The sequence below is a fragment of the Mesoplodon densirostris genome, chromosome 1 (genome assembly GCF_025265405.1).
Source record: "Mesoplodon densirostris isolate mMesDen1 chromosome 1, mMesDen1 primary haplotype, whole genome shotgun sequence".
Lineage (NCBI taxonomy): Eukaryota > Metazoa > Chordata > Mammalia > Artiodactyla > Ziphiidae > Mesoplodon > Mesoplodon densirostris.
The window spans coordinates 212,609,958-212,629,267 of NC_082661.1; the positions used below are offsets into that span (position 1 = coordinate 212,609,958).

General features: G+C 35.0%; 1 protein-coding gene across 1 annotated transcript in view; it reads left to right on the forward strand.

The window, feature by feature from the left end:
• MMRN1 (multimerin 1) overlaps positions 1-14,892 on the forward strand; it is a 59,887-nt gene extending 44,995 nt beyond the window's left edge. Inside the window, exons 7-8 of the mRNA XM_060094661.1 lie at positions 13,093-13,239; positions 14,471-14,892. Coding sequence (XP_059950644.1) covers positions 13,093-13,239; positions 14,471-14,892 — 569 coding nt within the window. The remainder of the gene's footprint in view (positions 1-13,092; positions 13,240-14,470) is intronic.
• The last annotated feature ends 4,418 nt before the right edge of the window (positions 14,893-19,310 follow it).

Below are 19,310 nucleotides of genomic sequence, written 5' to 3' on the forward strand. Positions count from 1 at the left end.
GTGAAATATCTGTTGAATGACTGTCTGGCTGAGTGAAGGTACAGTGAGCAGGTATTCAGTTTGGGCAGATCACAGAAGGCCTTGAATGATGAGCTAAGTATCTTAGTCCCTTTGGGCTGCTTTAACAAAATGCCACAGACTGGGTAGCTTAGAAACAACAGAAATTTATTTCTCGACGTTTTAGAGACTGGAAAGTCCAAAATCAGGGCACCAACATAGTCACATTCTGGTGAGGGCCCTCCTCCTGGTTCACTTGGCTCCAGTAATTGCATGCTGTGTCCTCACATGGCAGAAGGGGTGAGGGAGCTCTGGGGGGTCTCTTTTATAAGAACACTAATCCCATTCATGAGGGCTCCATCCTTATCTCCTAAGCACCTCCAAAGGCCCCACCTCCTAATATCAGCAACTCTGGAAGTTACGATATCAACATATAAATTTTGGGGAGATACATTCAAGGCATGCAGACATGATTTTGTAAAGAGTGGTCTTTGAAAATTTCAAGCAGAGCACTGGGTATGGTGAGAACTGTGTCTCAGAAGCACGAAGCTAGCAGTAGTGTGTAGCATGACTACAAAGAAGAAATCAGAGATACCAGTTAGGACACGATTGGCAAGATCAGTGAGAGTCAGATCTTAGGAAGAGGTAGTTGAATCAGAGGAGATGGGTATGAATAGTGTCATGAAAGTAATGTCAACAGAAACAGAAAGATTGTGGGAAAATTAATGGTCTAAGGAACAACAAATCATGATTCTGGTCCTAGTTATTTCGTATGTTTCTGTGTAGCCTTGACTAATTCCCCTCTCTGGGTCTCGGCTTCTTCCTTTTATGAGATGGGATTGCAGTAGGTATTTTTCTGAGCTCATTAGTAGAAATATGTTGCAGACTGGATTGCTGTAAAAAAAAAACATGAGCTTTTCACAGCCTGAATACACAGCACCTGGGGAGGGGAGAGATCTAGAATATTCTGCGGTTTTGCATTTGGGAAATGAGAGGGTAGAAGTACCATTGACAGATGTTGTAAACACCAGAGAAGCATACATTTGGGAAGAAAGAGGAATTTAGTGTAGCGCATATAAACTACTTAATAGTCTCTCTGTATGTAAGAAGTGTTTTATTAAGATGTCTGGCATATGAGTAATATTAAATAATCTTTCCATAATGAAAAGAATAGCTACGGACTCTTATTAAAAGAAATGACAGTGAACCTCTCATATGAGTCTGCTGTTAAAATATACACTCATTTGGGTGAATTTTGAATTTTATTGCTTTTTCATTACAAAAGGGTAATCATTATCCTAGCTTAATATGACCCTTCATGTTTAATCTCTGAATGTTTAGATAATATGAAAAATCACAGAATAATCCAAAGTTGAGGTGTCTCTTGACTATTTAAACTATTGTATTTATTTATGACTCCTTCCAAATTAATCTGACCCAGGCGGACTAATCTTACCATGTGGGACCACAGAACAAATTATTTAGGCTTACATGTTTCCAAGAGAAAAGTAGTATTTCAGTACAAGATGTTCTTACAATAATCATTTTAGGAAAAATATTGAGTTCTTTCCCCATACTACTTTAATCCTTGGTCCTCCTGTGGACACTGCAAATGAGTTTCAGTTAAACTCTACAGGATGTGTGATCATACACCAGGCAAACTGGGTCATTTTTTATTCCTTAAACCAAAAAATACCCGTATCTATACAGTAAGTATAAATTTAAATAGCTTCAAAATTAATTGAGTTAAGAGACTCAATAGAACATAAGGACTAATAAACTTTTAGAGTATAAAGAATGCATGTTAGGAGCTTATAAAAATTGCATTGAGATATTTATATCAAGTTGACTCAATATTGGGCTTAATGGGCTAATAATTAACTTAGTACTGATTCTCTTTTTTTTAATGATGCCTTGATAAATTGTTTCTTGTTCCTTTGTTTACTCTAAGTAGAATGTTTATAGGCCTCAAGTTAATAATTAATTAAAAGTTCTTTATTTTATCTTTGTAAAGATAACCCATAATGACGTCAGGGCAATAAAGGTATATTGGCCTAATTTCATATGTGGGGAAGATATTCACTGTACGCAGCAACAAAAATGTGTGAGGCCCTTTCAAGTGGATGCGTAGATATGCGTGCTCATTAAGCCGGCTCTGCTTCTATGGGTCATAAAACTGATGGTATTCATTGAACAGCTGAGCAGGTAACGTCTATGCAAGATAATGAAACCAGTGGACTCAGGCTACATTCTCCTCTAAGAATAAACCAATTGCAAAATAAACTACTTCCTTTGATACCAACTGTGAGACACACTGACACACTAGTTAAAATTCGGCTGTGTTTCCTTTGACCTTTGCTACGATACTGTAAATACTGTCTAGCCACATTACTTCCCTACCTAACACCAGAAGGTAATTTATCACGATTTTACAAATCTCACAATAATATTATTCAGATTATAGCCACTATCATTTGCAGAATAAATGCAGTCTGTAGAAAGAAAAACCACAGAAACATAGTTTTAAAATTTAATCTTTTTTTTTCCTTTTTTTAAATTGAAGTATAGTCAATTTATAATATAGTGTTAGTTTCAGGTGTACAGCAGAGTGATTCAGTTATACGGTTATACATATATGTTCTTTTTTAGATTCTTTTCCCTTATAGGTTATTACAAAATGTTGAGTAGAGTTCCCTGTGCTACACAGTAGGTCCTTGTTGTTTGTCTGTTTTATATAGAGTAGTGTGTATATGTTAATCCCAAACTCCTCATTTATCCCTCCTCCCTCCCCCTTTCCCCTTTGGTAACCATAAGTTTGTTTCCTATGTCTGTGAGTCTCTTTCTGTTTAATCTTAATTTTAATAACTGATAACCTCCTTTGAAGCCTAATAATAGTAATACTATAATGATGTAATAGTGGATATCATTTATTAACACTTACTACATCCCAGGCACAGTACAAATTTTACTACATATGTTCTTTCATTTAATATCTATGAGGTAGCTATCATTATTCTTATTTTGAAGGTGAGTAAACTAACCCTCAGAGAGATGAACTAAGGTATCCTGCCTAAGGTCATGCAACTAGTAAGTGATGGAGCCTGACTCCTGGTCTGTTGGACTCAGGGCTCCGCTCAACTACTGTACTGAAGTAGATTGTGAAGTCTATTCACCTGCCTTTCTCTTCCTTCTGCTTGTGTTTTGTTTGTTTGTTTGTGAGGGCCTCTCACTGTTGTGGCCTCTCCTGTTGCGGCCTCTCCCGTTGTGGAGCACAGGCTCTGGATGCGCAAGCTCAGCGGCCATGGCTCATGGGCCCAGCCGCTCCGCGGCATGTGGGATCTTCCCAGACTGGGGCACGAACCCGTGTCCCCTGTATCGGCAGGCGGATTCTCAACCACTGCGCCACCAGGGAAGCCCCTCTTCTTGTGTTTGACGAATCCTATCTATCTCAGAGTCTGGCCATATCTGAATATTCCGTATGGCCAGAGTTGATATTCCCAGGGAGTTTGCTTTCTTGAAGATCCAAATATTACCACTTGTTTCTGCATTGACCAGAAGGAAGTAAAAGGGCTACTTTTCAGTTTAGCTTTTCTGTGTTCATGGCCAGTGGGCAGTTGTCATTGAAAGTTGGCATCAGTTGTTCACCATATCTTCTTTGAGCTGATGCAGTAGGAGGTAACATTCAGAGTTCTCTTCCATATCACTTTCTTCGGAGCCATTCCCACATTCAGTTATGCTAATTATGATTCCTCTCAGGCCAATTCTGATAAACTGTTCTGGTTGAATCCCTAAATATTTGATTTGTTTCTAAACAATAGTCCAGTAGACACCAAGAGGATTTTATTTCCTCTTTGAAGATTTGTTTGTGGAGCAATTGGCAGATTTGTCCCTGCAGAGTGGGTTTGGCTGCTTGCCTTGCAAGAGGAGCTGAATCCTGAATTGAATTATTGTAACAATGTCAGCAGCGTGGCTGAGGATGCGCCTTCTGCTCGTGAGACCACTGACTTTTTATTTTAACCGTTCCTCCAGTATTTACCAAGTATATTTAACTCTCTTTAATAAACCTCTTTTATTCACCACTGTCACTTTAACTACTCTTCTTAAGACTACATTCTGTAACAGATTTGGCAGTATACCAAATACAACTTTTAAAATTATCATTTCTGTGAATATGAGCAATTTAAAAGAAAAAATAAGAACCTAGTGAATATTTTACATCACTTTAAAACCATTTCTAAATTTTGTGACACAGCATAGAGGCAGTTGTGATGACTAAGAAGCACTGGACTTGGAATCAGGGAAACAAAGTTTAAGTCCTGCCTAGCAATGTGTTTATTTGTAAAAGTCATTTATTTTCCTAAAACTTACTTTCCTCATTTATAAAATTAGAATAACATATCTACCTTACAAATTTTGAGAATCAAAGAAATCAACTTTCATACAGTGTATTATTGAGGTAGTTATGACTACATGATACAATTTTCTCAGCTATATTCACTGTTTATATATTATTTTTTCTAAAATTTTCACTTAATATTTGATATGTAATTATTTCCATGTAGCAACATAATTTAAATGCTCATGGTATTCCATTGTTCCATCTTTAATTTAGGTCACTGTGTTTTAAACTCAGCATATGTTGATAAAAGAGCTTATGCTTACCACATAATAAATCGAAAAGAACAGGATTAAAAATATAAAGGCTTAAATGTGTAAAAATGCATGGGTACTGACAAGCACTAAAAAAATCCACAAACGTTTTAATAAGAGTTTTTTCCAAGGTATTTCAGCTCTTTATATGCTTTTCCATATCATAAAAAATAAAGGTTCTCACATATACCTCAGAATAAGTTGACTTCTATACAAAATATTGAAGATAAGCTAATTAAATTTTGAAGGTTAGCTACTTGAATTGAGTTTACGATGTGTTTTGTAAGGTATCCAAAATGACACACAAGCTTGCTATGCTAGAAGCATTCATGGGACTCAGCATTTAGTTATACACACAGCTAAGGATTATTATAGTGAAATAATAGATGATAGGATCAGCAAGGGGAAAGACCCAGGTGGAGTCTGGAGAAATCCATGCATAGGCTTTCTTATGCTCTCTCCCTCCCATGAGGGGGTGTACTTCTATGTGTTCTGTTTTCCAGTCACCAAAAAATGCAGTCACATGTGTGCAATTTTTCTGCCCAGAGAAGACCATCAGATATTAAGATCTCAAGGGTTTTACTGGAGCTCACACTGCTATAACAATGTACCATAGATAAGGTAGCTTATAGTCAAGAGAAATTCACTTCTCACAGTTTTGAGATCAGGCCGGCATGGTCAGGTTCTGATGAGAGCCCTCTTCTGGATTGCAGACTGTCAACTTCTTGTTTTATTCTCACATGGCAGAAAGGGAAGGAGTGAGAGAGTTCTCTGGGGGTCCCTTTTAAAAGGGCAGTAATCCTATTCATGAAGGTGCCACCCTAAATACCTAAATGACCTAAATACCTCCCACAGGCCCCACCTCCTAGTACCATCACCTGGGGAGTTAGGAATTCCACCTATGAGTTTGTGGGGGACACAAACATTCACTCCATAATAGGGCTGGTTACATAGGCACCCTCTGTTGAGCACATACCAAAACTCCATACTCTAAAAGGAAAGTAGATGTTCAGCATAAACCATATAGCTTGTCCGAAGAGTCAGGGCACTGCAAAAGACACTTTTTAAATAGTTGGAGAATAGAGACAAGCCAAGTTCCCAGGCATAGATCAAGGGAAAATCCTTGCAAGTCAGCCTTTCTAAAGGCAGCAGTCTCAGGCCTGTTATATTGACTCTTTTCTGCTCATGATATTAAAGATATTCTTTGTGTCAGAGTTGGTTAGCAAACCTGTCTTCTGTGGACAGCCTCCCCAGTTTGTGTCAATAAAACATATCAGTATTGAAAAGAATATTAAATGAACTAGTTTTTGTTCATTGTTCCCTGGGAGAAGAAAAGACTCCCCTAGTTTTCCAGAGGATGCCCCTTTGTATGGAAGGATGACAGTTGAAGAGAGGATGCTGACAAATTTGACAATCCTTTCCTGCTTTATGTCTTGCAATAAAGTGACCATGGTACCTAAGGTGAACAGTCAGAAACTCATGCACTTGACACTCACATCTGAACCAAAATTTATGACACATGGTCTGACAATAAAAAGGAAATGGGACAGGATACCAGGTTCCATTTACATAGTCACTGCATATGCTAGGATTCGTTTTCTAACAAGAATCACAGGAGCTATTTCTCAACAATAGACTGTTTCTTTGACACCAAAGATTTGACACCAAATTTGATTATTAACTGGTCTGTAATTAAATACACTGAATAGATGTCTTTCCACCAGTCCCTGACAACACTATAAGTTCAAAATTGCACATGATAGTATTATTTTGTGCTGTACTGATTATCAAACATGAAAAAGAATGTGCTGGGATTATTAAATCACAGATTGTGACCATGTGGCACAGCAGTCTGAGTGGACATGATACTCACATCTTGACAAAAAAATTGCAGCATAAAAATATAGCTCTGCTGTATATTAACTATGTATGAAATTTGAAAAACATACCCTAAAAGTTGTAATTGCCAGTTTTACTATACACAGCCTCAAAGTGGATCTGAATGGAAATAATAAGTATTTTATTATAAATTTAATTTGAATTATTCAAAGCTGTTTATTTTGAATATCATTGTTTTAGGGGAAAATATCACATGGCACTTTGTTGATACTATGGATTAATGAAAACTCAAGTCTCTTCACCTCTCGAACAAATTACCAGAAAAATTATTACACAGTGTTTGGACAGCTAAAGAAGTCAGTGAAAGAAAGTTATTGTGTGTCACTGTGCCAGAGTCATATAGGAATTAAAATACACATCTAACTTTTACAAAAAAGGAAATCAATTTTTATAGCTAATCAACAGTCCTTTAAGAACTCTTTTCTAGGCTTTATAATCCTCAGCAAGCGTTAAATTTAAAAATTTTCATGGATATTTAGATTTGAGAGGCATCAGCATAAATATTGTGCCAATAAAATCAGGTATTGTTATAGATGCTTTGGATACATCATAACATTTTAAAAATTTTCTATCTTCTTGGAGTTTACACGCTAGCAAGGATAGAGAAAAAAAAGTAAAAATGTAAATTACATACTATGTTAAAAGGAGATAAATATTATGCATAAAAGAAAAGGCAGAGAAAGTTAGAGAAGCAGAGTTTTGTGGGATGTGCTGAGTGTGTTGGGAGCCAAGTGCAGTATTATTAAATAAGATGGTGGGATAGGCTTCAACTGTGGGAAAAATAGTGACTTCTGCAGGCAACTGGGGATATAACGGAAACTTTGTTATTTTGTTGTAACAAAAGTTGACAGTAGAAGATGTACCTATAGAGTAATGTGATATTTGGTTGTTATGTTTTATGTTTTAAAATTTTTTCCATGTGCTCTTGAACACTATGTTGTTATAAAGCTGTTTTGAATGTGAAAGAAAAGAAACATGCCACAGCATATACTAAGCACTAAATGAATGTTATAGGAGATCATTATCATAAGAGTTTCATGTCTTATTGAGAACTGGATGTTTGGGCAAATCTCATGGAAGAGGTAGCTTTGGGCTGAGCATTTATTCAATCAACCATTTACACACTGTGTTGAGTATAATATGTTTAAATTCATCCTGTTGGTAACAATTAAACATTTTTGAGCAGGAGTATGACATCATCTTGTATGTACATTATTAAGATTTATTTTGAGTTCTTCCACAGATCAGTTAGAAAATTATTACAGCAGCCCTGGCTTGAATAGATTAAGACTTCAAATAGTGATAAAGGAACAAAATGGAAACTAGGAATGTTAGTTAAAAGTGAATATATATTTAGTAGAAAACAGCTAATTGAAAATACAAACTCTTAGAATAAAGAATAACACCAAAGTTTAAATAAAGCATCAGTGTTGGGAAGTTGGTCATTCCATTAATGGAAATAGGAAGGTTAAGGAGGAAGTACAGTTGTACACAGGAAGAGAAGTTTATTCTGTGATACGTGAGTTTAAAGATCTCTTATCCCTGTGGAAATGTCCAGAAGTCATTTACAAATGTAGGTCTGGAACCAAAAGAGAGTTTGTAGGTAAAAAGTGGAAATTATTGCGCAGAGGTGATATTTGAGGGCAAAGAAGCGAATTAGGTAGCTAGAGAAAAAGAAGAGAACTGAAGACAGAAACATGGAGATTTCCTTTATTTGAAGAGAGCACGGGGGTTGGGGAAGGAGTAATCAGAACCATCAGAACAAGGAAAGTGCGTGATTCTCTGAACTCAAAGTCTTTAAGAAAAAGAAAAAGACAAAAAGACATAGTGATGTAGGAGACCTGTGCAAACAAAATAATAGAAGTAAAAATATTGGGGAGAGGTTTGTTTTTTTATGGTATAATTTACAGAGTTCAATTCACTGTTTTTGATGTGCAGTCTATGAATTCTGACAGATGTGTAGTCATGCAATCACCACAACAATGAAGATGAAGAACAGTTCCATCACCCCCCAAAATTCTCTTATGTAATTTTGTAGTCAAACCCTACCTCCACTCCCAGCCACTGGCAACCAGTGATCTGTTTTCTTCCCTTACCCTTTTATCTTTTCCAGAGTATCTTTTTTTTTCAGAGTATCTTTTAAATTAAATCATACACTGTGTGTAAGCTTTTGAGTCTGGCTTCTTTCACTTAGTATAATATGTTTGAGATCCATCCATGTTGTTGCATGTATTCCTCTTCATTACCAAGTAGTAGTCCATTTTGTATGGCTGTACTACAGTTTGTTTACCCATTTAGTAGTTGAAGGATATGTTGGCTGTTTTCAGTTTGAGGTGATTCTGAATAAAGGTGTTATAAACATTCACATAAAGCTTTTTGTGTACACATATGTTTTGATTTTTCTTGAGTTAATATGTACCAGGAGCATAACTTGGTTGTAAGATAAGTACAGTTTTAACTTTATAAGGACAGGCTAATCACTTGCTATTTCCACGAGTAATGTATGAGAATTCTAATTGCTCCACAACCTTGTCAGCACTTGACACTGTCAATTTTGTTTATTTTACCATTTTAATAAGTGTATTACTGTATCTAATTGTGATTTTATTTTGCATTTTCCTAATGACTAACATTGTTGAGCATATTTCAATATATTTGCCATTTTTAATACTTCTTTTGATTGAAGATTATGAGAAAAAGGCAAAACAGATGATAATATCAAATAAAAAACATTAAATTTTCTGAGTCATGGCTTAAGATAAATGAAAATAGTTTAGTGACAAGGGTTATAGTAAATCATCTGGGCCAGGGCTACTTCATTTGGTAAAGATTGCTGATATGATTAAATGAGCTTTAAATTATATTTGAAAGGTTGAGAAAAAAGATCCCAGAAACAATATCAAGAACAACAGAGGCGATTTAAAAAGAAGAACAAAAATTAAAACTGACAATTGAAGGAAAAGTAGTAAAGATGGTTGGAAACAATATTGCCATCTGTCTATACACCAATGAACAGAATATGAGTGATTAGAGCAATGAATTTGAAAATTTAATATAAACAACTGTTCACATTTCTAGAAGTTGTTGAAAGGGACATATGAAGTATTTTTAGAGCAATGGAAGGATAAGTATTATTTGATAGGTATAATTTTGATAAATGATGCAACAGAATAGCATTGAAAATTAATGTATCCATTGGTATGAGTGTGAAAACATGTTAGAGAGCATTGGCATCAGGATGAAAGATAAAGAAAAGTTCAAATGTTGTGTGGATACAGATCTAGAGCAGATACTGGTGGATTTGTATAATGTTTTCCTCTGTGTATGACAAAACTCACCCAGAGGCAGTGATAGGTCTCCTCACTAACCTGTTGTAAACTCCATTCTGCCCTAAGCAGGGATCAGAGTTATCTGCCCTCTACAACGTTACTGTTTAAATGAAGAAATAAAAAAATAAAATACTGATGCTAAAATAGAACTAAGCTTTACAAATTTAAAAATAATTTAAATAAGAAAAGTAAAACATTATGTTACGTAAAACATATTATATATGACATGTTAGGGGTACTATAAATAAAAATAGAAGACATCAATATAAAGTGCCCTTTCATTTTATTCATCAAATACCTATTGAATAAGTGCTGAATGAGCGCCAAGAAAGGTTGAGTGGACAGAGTGGTAAATTCAACGCAATCCCTCTTCTCACGGAGTTCAGACATTAAGCAAGTAATTAATATAAAGAATGGTAAATATTGGCAAAGACAGTGCTTTGAAAATGTAAGGAGCTCTTCAATCAGTTCAAATTTAACATGAATATTTATGAAATATGGAAGTAGGATTAATAGAAAAGTGTAACTTGAGCACATATAAGGGCACAGAAAGCAAAGACCAGAACAAATTGAAACTTATGAAACATTCTAAGACAGTGGTAAAAGAATTTTAGTCATATTCAGAGCAGGGAAATGAATATTAAAAGATTAGTTATGCTCTTTGCACAAGATAGTAGAATGTTGAGTTGGCATAACTTAACTAATTGTACGATCTCCAACAAAGAAAATAAATGGACTGGAAGGAGTTTAAGAGGTTATGGAAGCCCAAGGTAGAAGTTGTGGAAAGTTTGCTTGAAATAATTCTATGTCTCTAGAAAAACATGCCAGTGACATCATAGCATCAAACTCTACATGATGTTTGAGAAACTGTGATGAAGGGATAATAGTATTAGATTAAGGATGAGGTCATCTACTCCATCTTCCATTGATTTGTTTATTCATTTTTAAAAAGACAACTTAGCACATCTATATGTCAGGCACTGTGCTAGTCAATAATGACACAAAGTTTAAGAAATGGAGGACCTGAGCCCTCACCTCACAAAAGCCCACACTCATTGGAAGTAAGGACAAGTGAGCAATTACAGTAGGGTATGATAAATTCAACAGAACTTCAGAGCATCAGACAACAAATAAGAGAATGCATACAATTAATTCTATAAAAAGGGATGAGGAAATATGTCAAAAAGAAAATGATGTATTGGAGTCTGATTTTTGCTGTTAATTCAAGAAGAAATTGCCTATTGAGCACAAATATGTACAGGAACTTATTATAAAGTATCTAACCATTTTTAAAGTATTTTAGTAATAAAATAAAAAAATATGAGTCAGATGATATACAAAAGTAGATTTGTAGCTGGTTGTATAATGAAATACAAATAGTTTCAACTGACAAATCAGTGCCAACCAATCTTTGGTTGTATGTTGTAAGGCTCTGTACTTGACACTGATCCATTAAATATTTTTCTCAAAATGGGAATATAGTCAATATTTTATCATAACTTTAAATGGAGTATAGTTTGTTAAAATATTGCATCATTATATTGTACACCTGAAACTAATAACATAACACTGTAAATCAACTACACTTCAAAAAAATTTTTTTAATTCTAATTATATAGGCATGCAGTTTGGTCACATTTTATATGAATTAGAATTATTAAATATGAGGTAGAATTATTTAAAATATTTCTAGATCTCACTCTTGAGACAAATGTTAAAATAACCCTAAATTTAAAAATCATCAGTGACCATGACTTGAAATGAGTGAATTGTAAACTGTTTACACTATTTCCACAAGGTGGAGCCATAGTGGAAACTGTGGCTAGTAATGTATTCTTCCAACCTTTTCTCTCCACATAATTATGAATTATGTTTATAACCATATTCACAATTTGAGGCTTCCTAAATAACTGAAATTATTCTATATCTAATGAGTGAACTGAAACTTGCCGTCTTCAGCAAATCAGACATATTGGGGATTTACCCCACTCTTTTACTGCTGTCTAATATTCCTTGATGAAAAGATACTATAATTCATTTAATAAGTCCCTCATCAGTGGTCATGTAGGTGTCCTACAATTTTTCACTAGTGCAAGTAATATCATAAAGAACTTTCTTGAATAATTATCTTTGTATACATATGCAAGGGTATCTGGAATATATATTCTGGCCAGGAGAAATTTCTGGCTCCAAAGCACATGAACCTTTTTAATTCTGTCAAATATGGTCAAATTGTCCTATTCGAAGGTTCCAACAATATAAGCTCTAACCAACATTGTATGAGAATGCCCATTTTCCTTCATATTGCATGATTATTTTGTTTTTAAATGTTGCCACCTGATAAAATGTTGTTGCTGGTAATTTGTTATTCCTTAATTAGTAGTGAGGTTGAACAAGTTCTGAAAATTTTAATGAGCCTTTGTAGTTTTTGTTCAATGATTTGCCAGTTCATATTATTTGCCCACTTTTCACTATTTTTACAGGGTTACATACTTTTTCTTTTGGATTAGTCACAACTTTTCATTTGCTATAATTAGTCATTAGATTGTTGTAGCTGTTAAAAAAATAGTTTCTCTTAATCTGGCACTTTGAAATTCAATAATGGGTGGTTTTCATTGCAAATGAGTTTTAATTCTTAGGTGGTCAAATGTCAGGATTTTTCTTTTATGGCCTCTGGGTTTTGTTTATTTTGTTTGTGTTGAAAGAGCTTTCCAAAATTTTAAAGCTCAACAAAGATATTCCTTTTATTTGATTGTAATGCAATCATATATGTTTTTTTCACATTTAGTATTTTTGCACACATGGAATTTATATTTTTATGGATATCCAATTAGCTTAGCACCATTTATTGAACAGACTTTTTTTTTCTCCAATGATTTGAAATATTACTTTTGTCATGTACTGGTTCCAAATATACATGATTGTGCATCCAGATAGTCTATCTGTTCTACAGTTGATCAAAATCTTAATATTTATCACACATAAATGCAGTGAATCACAGAATTAGTCCCACTTCCAAAAAGCAGGAAAGGGCTTCAGAAGAAGCAGCTCAGGTAGTTCAGAGATTTGCATGAAGTCCCATGATTACATTGGTGGGTGTCCTGGGCCTGGGAATGCATTTTCCTTATTTCTAATTCTGCTGCAAACTATGATTTGAGATCAACAGGAAAATAGGTCACTTTTACCCTCTTTTCTCTTGATTCTTTTTCAGTAACAGAGGAGTATTCAGACTGTAGTAGATCCCCATGCCAGAATGGGGGCACATGTATAAATGGAAGAACTAGCTTTATCTGTGCTTGCCGACATCCTTTTACTGGTGACAACTGTACTGTCAAGGTGGTGGAAGAAAATGCTTTAGCTCCAGGTAAGAAAGTACACACGTCCTTGGATTTGCTCAATGTCATAAAAACATTTTCTGAACTGTTTATGAATGTTTAGACCTGCTTAATCTGGACTCACTTGAGGATTAATTCCTTTTACTTCTCAAATTAATTGAATAACATACATGATTTTGTCAGGTAAACTCATTGATATACACTAGTTGAAATTTTCAATATTAGTATAATAGAGGCAGTTTATTGAAAATTCCCCCCCAACTTATTTTTTTCCTAGTGCATCTTAAAAGAAAACACATATATATGTATATATATATATACATATATATATGTCGAACTAGTATAAACTTTTTCTCCTCAAACAAGTTGTTAAAGAATACATCTTTGATTCATATCAGATCTGATCCTTTAAATGAAGCCATAATAAGTGAATAGCAGTATGTCTTCTATGAAGGTCAAGTTCATAGTGTCATTTTGACTGGCTAAGGGCTGTTAGGACATGCTCAGATGTATTGAATAAAACAAGATGCCTTTTTTGCCCATTTACTTTCATAAGTATTGGTTGCTATAGATTTACTTCCAGAGCGTACCATTTCTGATTTTTATACAAGAAAATGTGTGCAGGGCTTAAGATATATTCTCTTTAAAATGACAGCAAAAAATATGTTGCAGATCAGGCTTTTCTTAATAGTGTGCTGCATAATAAAGAGTAAATTTTTTAGTCTGTTTTTAAATCTCAGCCTTTGTAAGTACATTTGGCATTAATTACATAGAAGATCGCTTTTGTCTACTTCTCGACAGTGCATACAATTTCATTGGGTTTCTGTTTTAGCCTCTAGAAACTGTTTGACAAGGTGCTGGAAAAATTGTTTCTGCATCATGTCAGCTTTAATTCCTGCAAGAGGCTTTAAAACATTCTGACATACCATAATAATCATAGAGTGCTTTGAATTCCTTCATCTCTGGAGAGATCAAAGCAACATGCAAATTAATCTCTGAGGCATTTCTATGAGGTATTGAGTGTTACTATCATTCTATCCTGATCTAAATGGAGAAACAGTCTCAGAGAGGCTAAGCAATTTTGGGTAGTTCAGGCAAGAAAAGGGGGAAACACCCAGACACATATGCCCTTGTTAAGTCTGATGAATGACCGTTTTTCTTCTACTAACGCTTTTTGTTACCGAGATAAAATGATAAAGATATAAACAGAACAAGATCAAAACATGAAAATTAACTCTTTCCATTTTTTTCCGCTAACAGATTTTTCAAAAGGATCTTACAGATATGCACCTATGGTGGCATTTTTTGCATCTCATACATATGGAATGACTACACCTGGTCCTATCTTATTTAATAACTTGGATGTCAACTATGGAGCCTCATATACTCCAAGAACTGGAAAATTCAGAATCCCCTATCTTGGGGTGTATGTTTTTAAGTACACCATTGAGTCATTTAGTGCTCATATATCTGGATTTTTAGTGGTTGATGGAGTAGACAAGCTTGCATTTGAGTCTGAAAGTATTAACAGTGAGATAAGCTGTGATAGGGTTTTGACTGGGGATGCCTTATTAGAATTAAATTATGGGCAGGAAGTGTGGTTGCGCCTTGTAAAAGGAACAATTCCAGCCAAATTTCCCCCTGCTACTACATTTAGTGGTTACTTATTATACCGTACATAAATTAGTGTGAAAGACAGACTGTCACCTTTTCTGAGATGTAGCCAGTGTTTTTATTTATCTTTGCATGCACATTTGCTCTGTTTTTGGTTTTTCCACATGAAGGAAAACCAACTTCTTTTTAAAATCTGAGTAAGGCTGCAAGTTCATTTATTTCATAAAATTATTTGAATATCTTTTGGACAACCTGTATATGGAGTTCTTGCTCCTAAGGAGACTTAGCGGCATGGAAAACAACGTGCATTTGTTAGCATAACCATTCCTATTTTTGTCTTTTCATGTTAAGGCTTTCAGTGTAAAAGGAATATTATAAAATGACAATCACTCAATATTGCCAGTCACAGTAGTCTTTCCAATAGAACATTTAACTTTTGTTATTCCCTGTGTACACAAATATATAACATGTTTCTTAAATTCACAAATTCAAATAAAGTACTCAAAGACCAAGAAGTTTCTTTTAACTTTGATTTTTATTCTTTACTGTTGAGTTAATTTTACATATTAAAATTTTCATTTGTAATGAGAATTTTTAAAGCTGAATTAGAAACTTAAAATATGCTTAACTATTGTTCCCTTCCTAAACTATATTCAATATCCTGTGATCAACCATAATGAAAAATTTGAAAAAAGAATATACATATGTATTACTAAATCACTTTGTTGTACTCCAGAAGCTAACACAACATTGTAAGTCAACTATACTTCAATAAAATTTTTAAAAAACTATTGTTCCCTTCCTATAATTAGAGAATAAAGTAGTACTTGACACATATGAACACTTACACCCAAGTCTAAAAATATAGAAGTGGATATTTTACCTGCCTCCATCATACAATATCTACAGGGGAAAAAAATAACACTTTTCTCTAATGAGTATCCTGTGGTAACACATGCAGACCTGCCTTATTCTTATAACAGGTGCATATATGCCATGGTGATACTACAATTTATGGATTTATGGGATGCTCCCTCTGCCTTGGTTTTCTTCTAAGCAACTTACACTGATTCCTTACAAAAGCTTTTATAAGGTGGGTATTATTATCATCATTTTTATGGTTGAACAGCGATTGACTAAGGAATGGACCAAGCTTCACAAGTAGGAAGGACTGAGGCAGTATTTAGAATGAGCCATTCTTCTCCAGCACCCACATCCATCCTTTCTGTATGTTACCTCCTAAGATGTACCATAATTGATTTAATAATCCCTTATGAAGGCCATTTGGATTATCTCCAATGTTTCATTATAACAATGTTATTGTAGTGAACACCCTTAAACATATATTCCCTATATATTTAACAAGATAGTTTTGAAGAAGAAATTCCTATAAGTTATCCTAAAAATAAGAAGTGAGAAGTTTTTGGTATGGCAAACATTTTTCATGAATTAATTACTTTAATGCTTACTATAATCCTATGACTAACATACTAACCGTATGAGATATATATCATGTATTATTCTCCTTACACTTATGAGGAACAGAGGCAGGAAGAAGGTAATTTTCCCAATAGTTCAGCAAATTGTGAGAATTTCAGGAACAAAGGATAAGCATATATTTTTATTTTCTAACGTACTATCAAGGTGCCCTTGAAAAGAGTTGTACCACTCCATAGGCCCAGTTTGCTCATGTTTAAAGAGTCCTCATTACCCCCAATGCATACTCATCAAAACTCACAATTTTTAAAAATATTGCCAATCTCAAAATTGAAAATATTATCTCCTCATGGCAGAAACTTAAAAATTTTTCAAATTTGCTGAAACTTGAAAGCATATGTTCGGACAAAGAGTTGTACACAAATGTTCAGTGTAACTTTATTAATAATAGCCAAAAACTAGGTTCCACCCACACGTCCAGCAATAGATGAATAGTTAAGCAAACTCTGGCATACCCATACAGCAGAAGACTGCCAATCAATAAAAAGGAATGAATACACTACAACACATATCACAGATAATCTGTAGAAGATTTCAAACTGCAGCCTAATGAACCTTGAACAACCCTGCAGGTAAGTGTGAAGTGACTATTGCCCATCAGAATGTCTCATGTTGAGCTAAAATAGCTGTGCCTTCATAGCTGAGCCTCACTCAGTACACTGGGGAAGAGTGTGAGCCAGATGCTGACAAGTAAAGGCTGAATGATTGACAATTTCTATTCTGTGTAAATGTGTCATTTTCAAAAATATTGGGAAAGTTTTGATAATTTCTTTAGTCCCTTCCTGAAATTACATCACAATCTACAAGACAGGCAGGTGGGAGGGGCCCTCCAGGACCTGAGTAGTGGGAGAGGAGCAGAGGACGTCTGCCCCACCCACTCGAGCCCAGGAAACCTGCTGAGCACCCAGGCTGGTCCCCCACCCTCTGAGACCAGAGGGAGGAGACCCATCTGGGCCCCTTCTGTCTGTTGAGCCTAAGCTCCACACCCCACACCCCCCAGGGCCTTTTCCAGCCCTGTGGGTGCTAAGTATAGGCCCCACCCACCACCCAAACCCCACCCCTGCTTAGGCCCCACCCTCCACAGCAAGGCCTTCCCCCCCATTTTTTTTCTTCTCTCTTTTACTATTGTGGTTTTGTTTCACCTTCCAGTTGTTTCATCTATATTTTTAGCCACTTCTAAGTTGCTGTGACCTTGTCTCGGTATCTTTTAAAAAGCCACCCAATAGGGCTTCCCTGGTGGTGCAGTGGTTGAGAGTCCACCTGCCGATGCAGGGGACGCGGGTTCGTGCCCCAGTCCGGGAAGATCCCACATGCCGCAGAGCGGCTGGGCCCGTGAGCCATGGCCACTGAGCCTGCGCCTCCGGAGCCTGTGCTCCGCAACGGGAGAGGCCACAACAGTGAGAGGCCTGCGTACCGAAAAAAAAAAAAAAAAAAAAAAAAAGCCACCCAATAAAATGTAGGACAGCTGTGTAATATATTTCTAATCATCATGATCAAACTTTTCATGTATAAAAAATATAACACTGGGATTTTCTTGATTTTTCCTATGGAGACAGCAGACTTTAATGGATATTATTTTCTAGATTGAATTCCAGAGCTCTTCTCTCTCACCAGACCTTCTTGCCCAGCAAACTCCCAAAGTATACTAAGACTCTAATTACTGATGACAATTTCATACCCATTCATTCATCAGTTATTTAATAAACACCTACTTTGTGACAGGCAGGATAAATCATATATTAAATAATGTAAAAATAAGTATCAAGTAAATCAGTACAGATAGATACTGCATTTTAAATACATTATTCAGAGTCAGGCTGAGATTTCCTCCACCAAATCGTGAGTAGTTCCATAAGGATAGGAAATGTATCTTTAATAACCAACCCCTCTTTTTTCTGCACCTCTGACTGAACTTCCATTACTTGCTTTTGGATCACTCTAAGAATTAAGAAACTTCATATTCGAAGCTAAGTGTGCCTACATTGCTCTTTCTTACTGTCTCTTACCAAATTTCTCATTTTGGTAGAATGGGCTAATATCATTTGGGCATTAAGATGCTAAAAATAAGCCATATTGATTTTCGGTTGACTGGTTTAATGCTCTTAAAGGGGATTTTTTGAAGTTGTTTATCTGTTTCAAAATATAAATTTACTGAATTGAATGAATTTCTAATTTGTAGAAGTTCAGTTATATAGAAACATTTTATATATAATATATATATTTATATTACATATACATTCAGTTATGTTATAAATATATATAACAAGGTTTTCACTTACCTAATATATATCTAATATAAATATTTTTCTATCTAATATATATAAATTATGTATATTATACATATAAAACTTAAGATTTTTATCATGAACTTTTTATCCAAGTCTAAAGAAAACGGGTATACAACTTGGTACTTAAAAAAAAAATTGCTATGGTTTATTACTGTCAACTTTTTCACATTAGAAACTAGCTGAGTAATAATCTTTGTCTTCAAAAGAAATTTTTGATGCAATAAAATTCTCCTTATTCAAAATAGTTTGCCTATCCTCTATCCTTGCAAGCATGTGTGGGATGCATTAGAGCAGAAATGATAGCCTGCCCTTCCTAGATTGTACATTTAGTTAGGTTGATCCTCCCTGTAAGAGGCAGAGATGTTTGCTGCCCCAGTGGTTTCAAACCCAGGGTTTCATCAATGAGCAGAGGAGTGTTATAAAGCACCTTCCCTTGGGAGCTTTTATCATAGATCAGTGAGAATCTTCAATGAGCTATACTGCGTTTGTGCTTGGAGAAAAATAACAACAAAGTAGTGTTCATGTCTCCTGATTAAACAATCCCAAACTCTGGAAGAAGTACAAATTTAGGATTTTTTTAGTACTTTTATTTGTGGGTTTCTTCATGAAATATCAAAGCCCAGACTTTGGTCAAACATTTCCCAGGTACCAAGTGTTGGATGTAGTAATATTTAGTATTATGTAGTAATATTTAGAATATT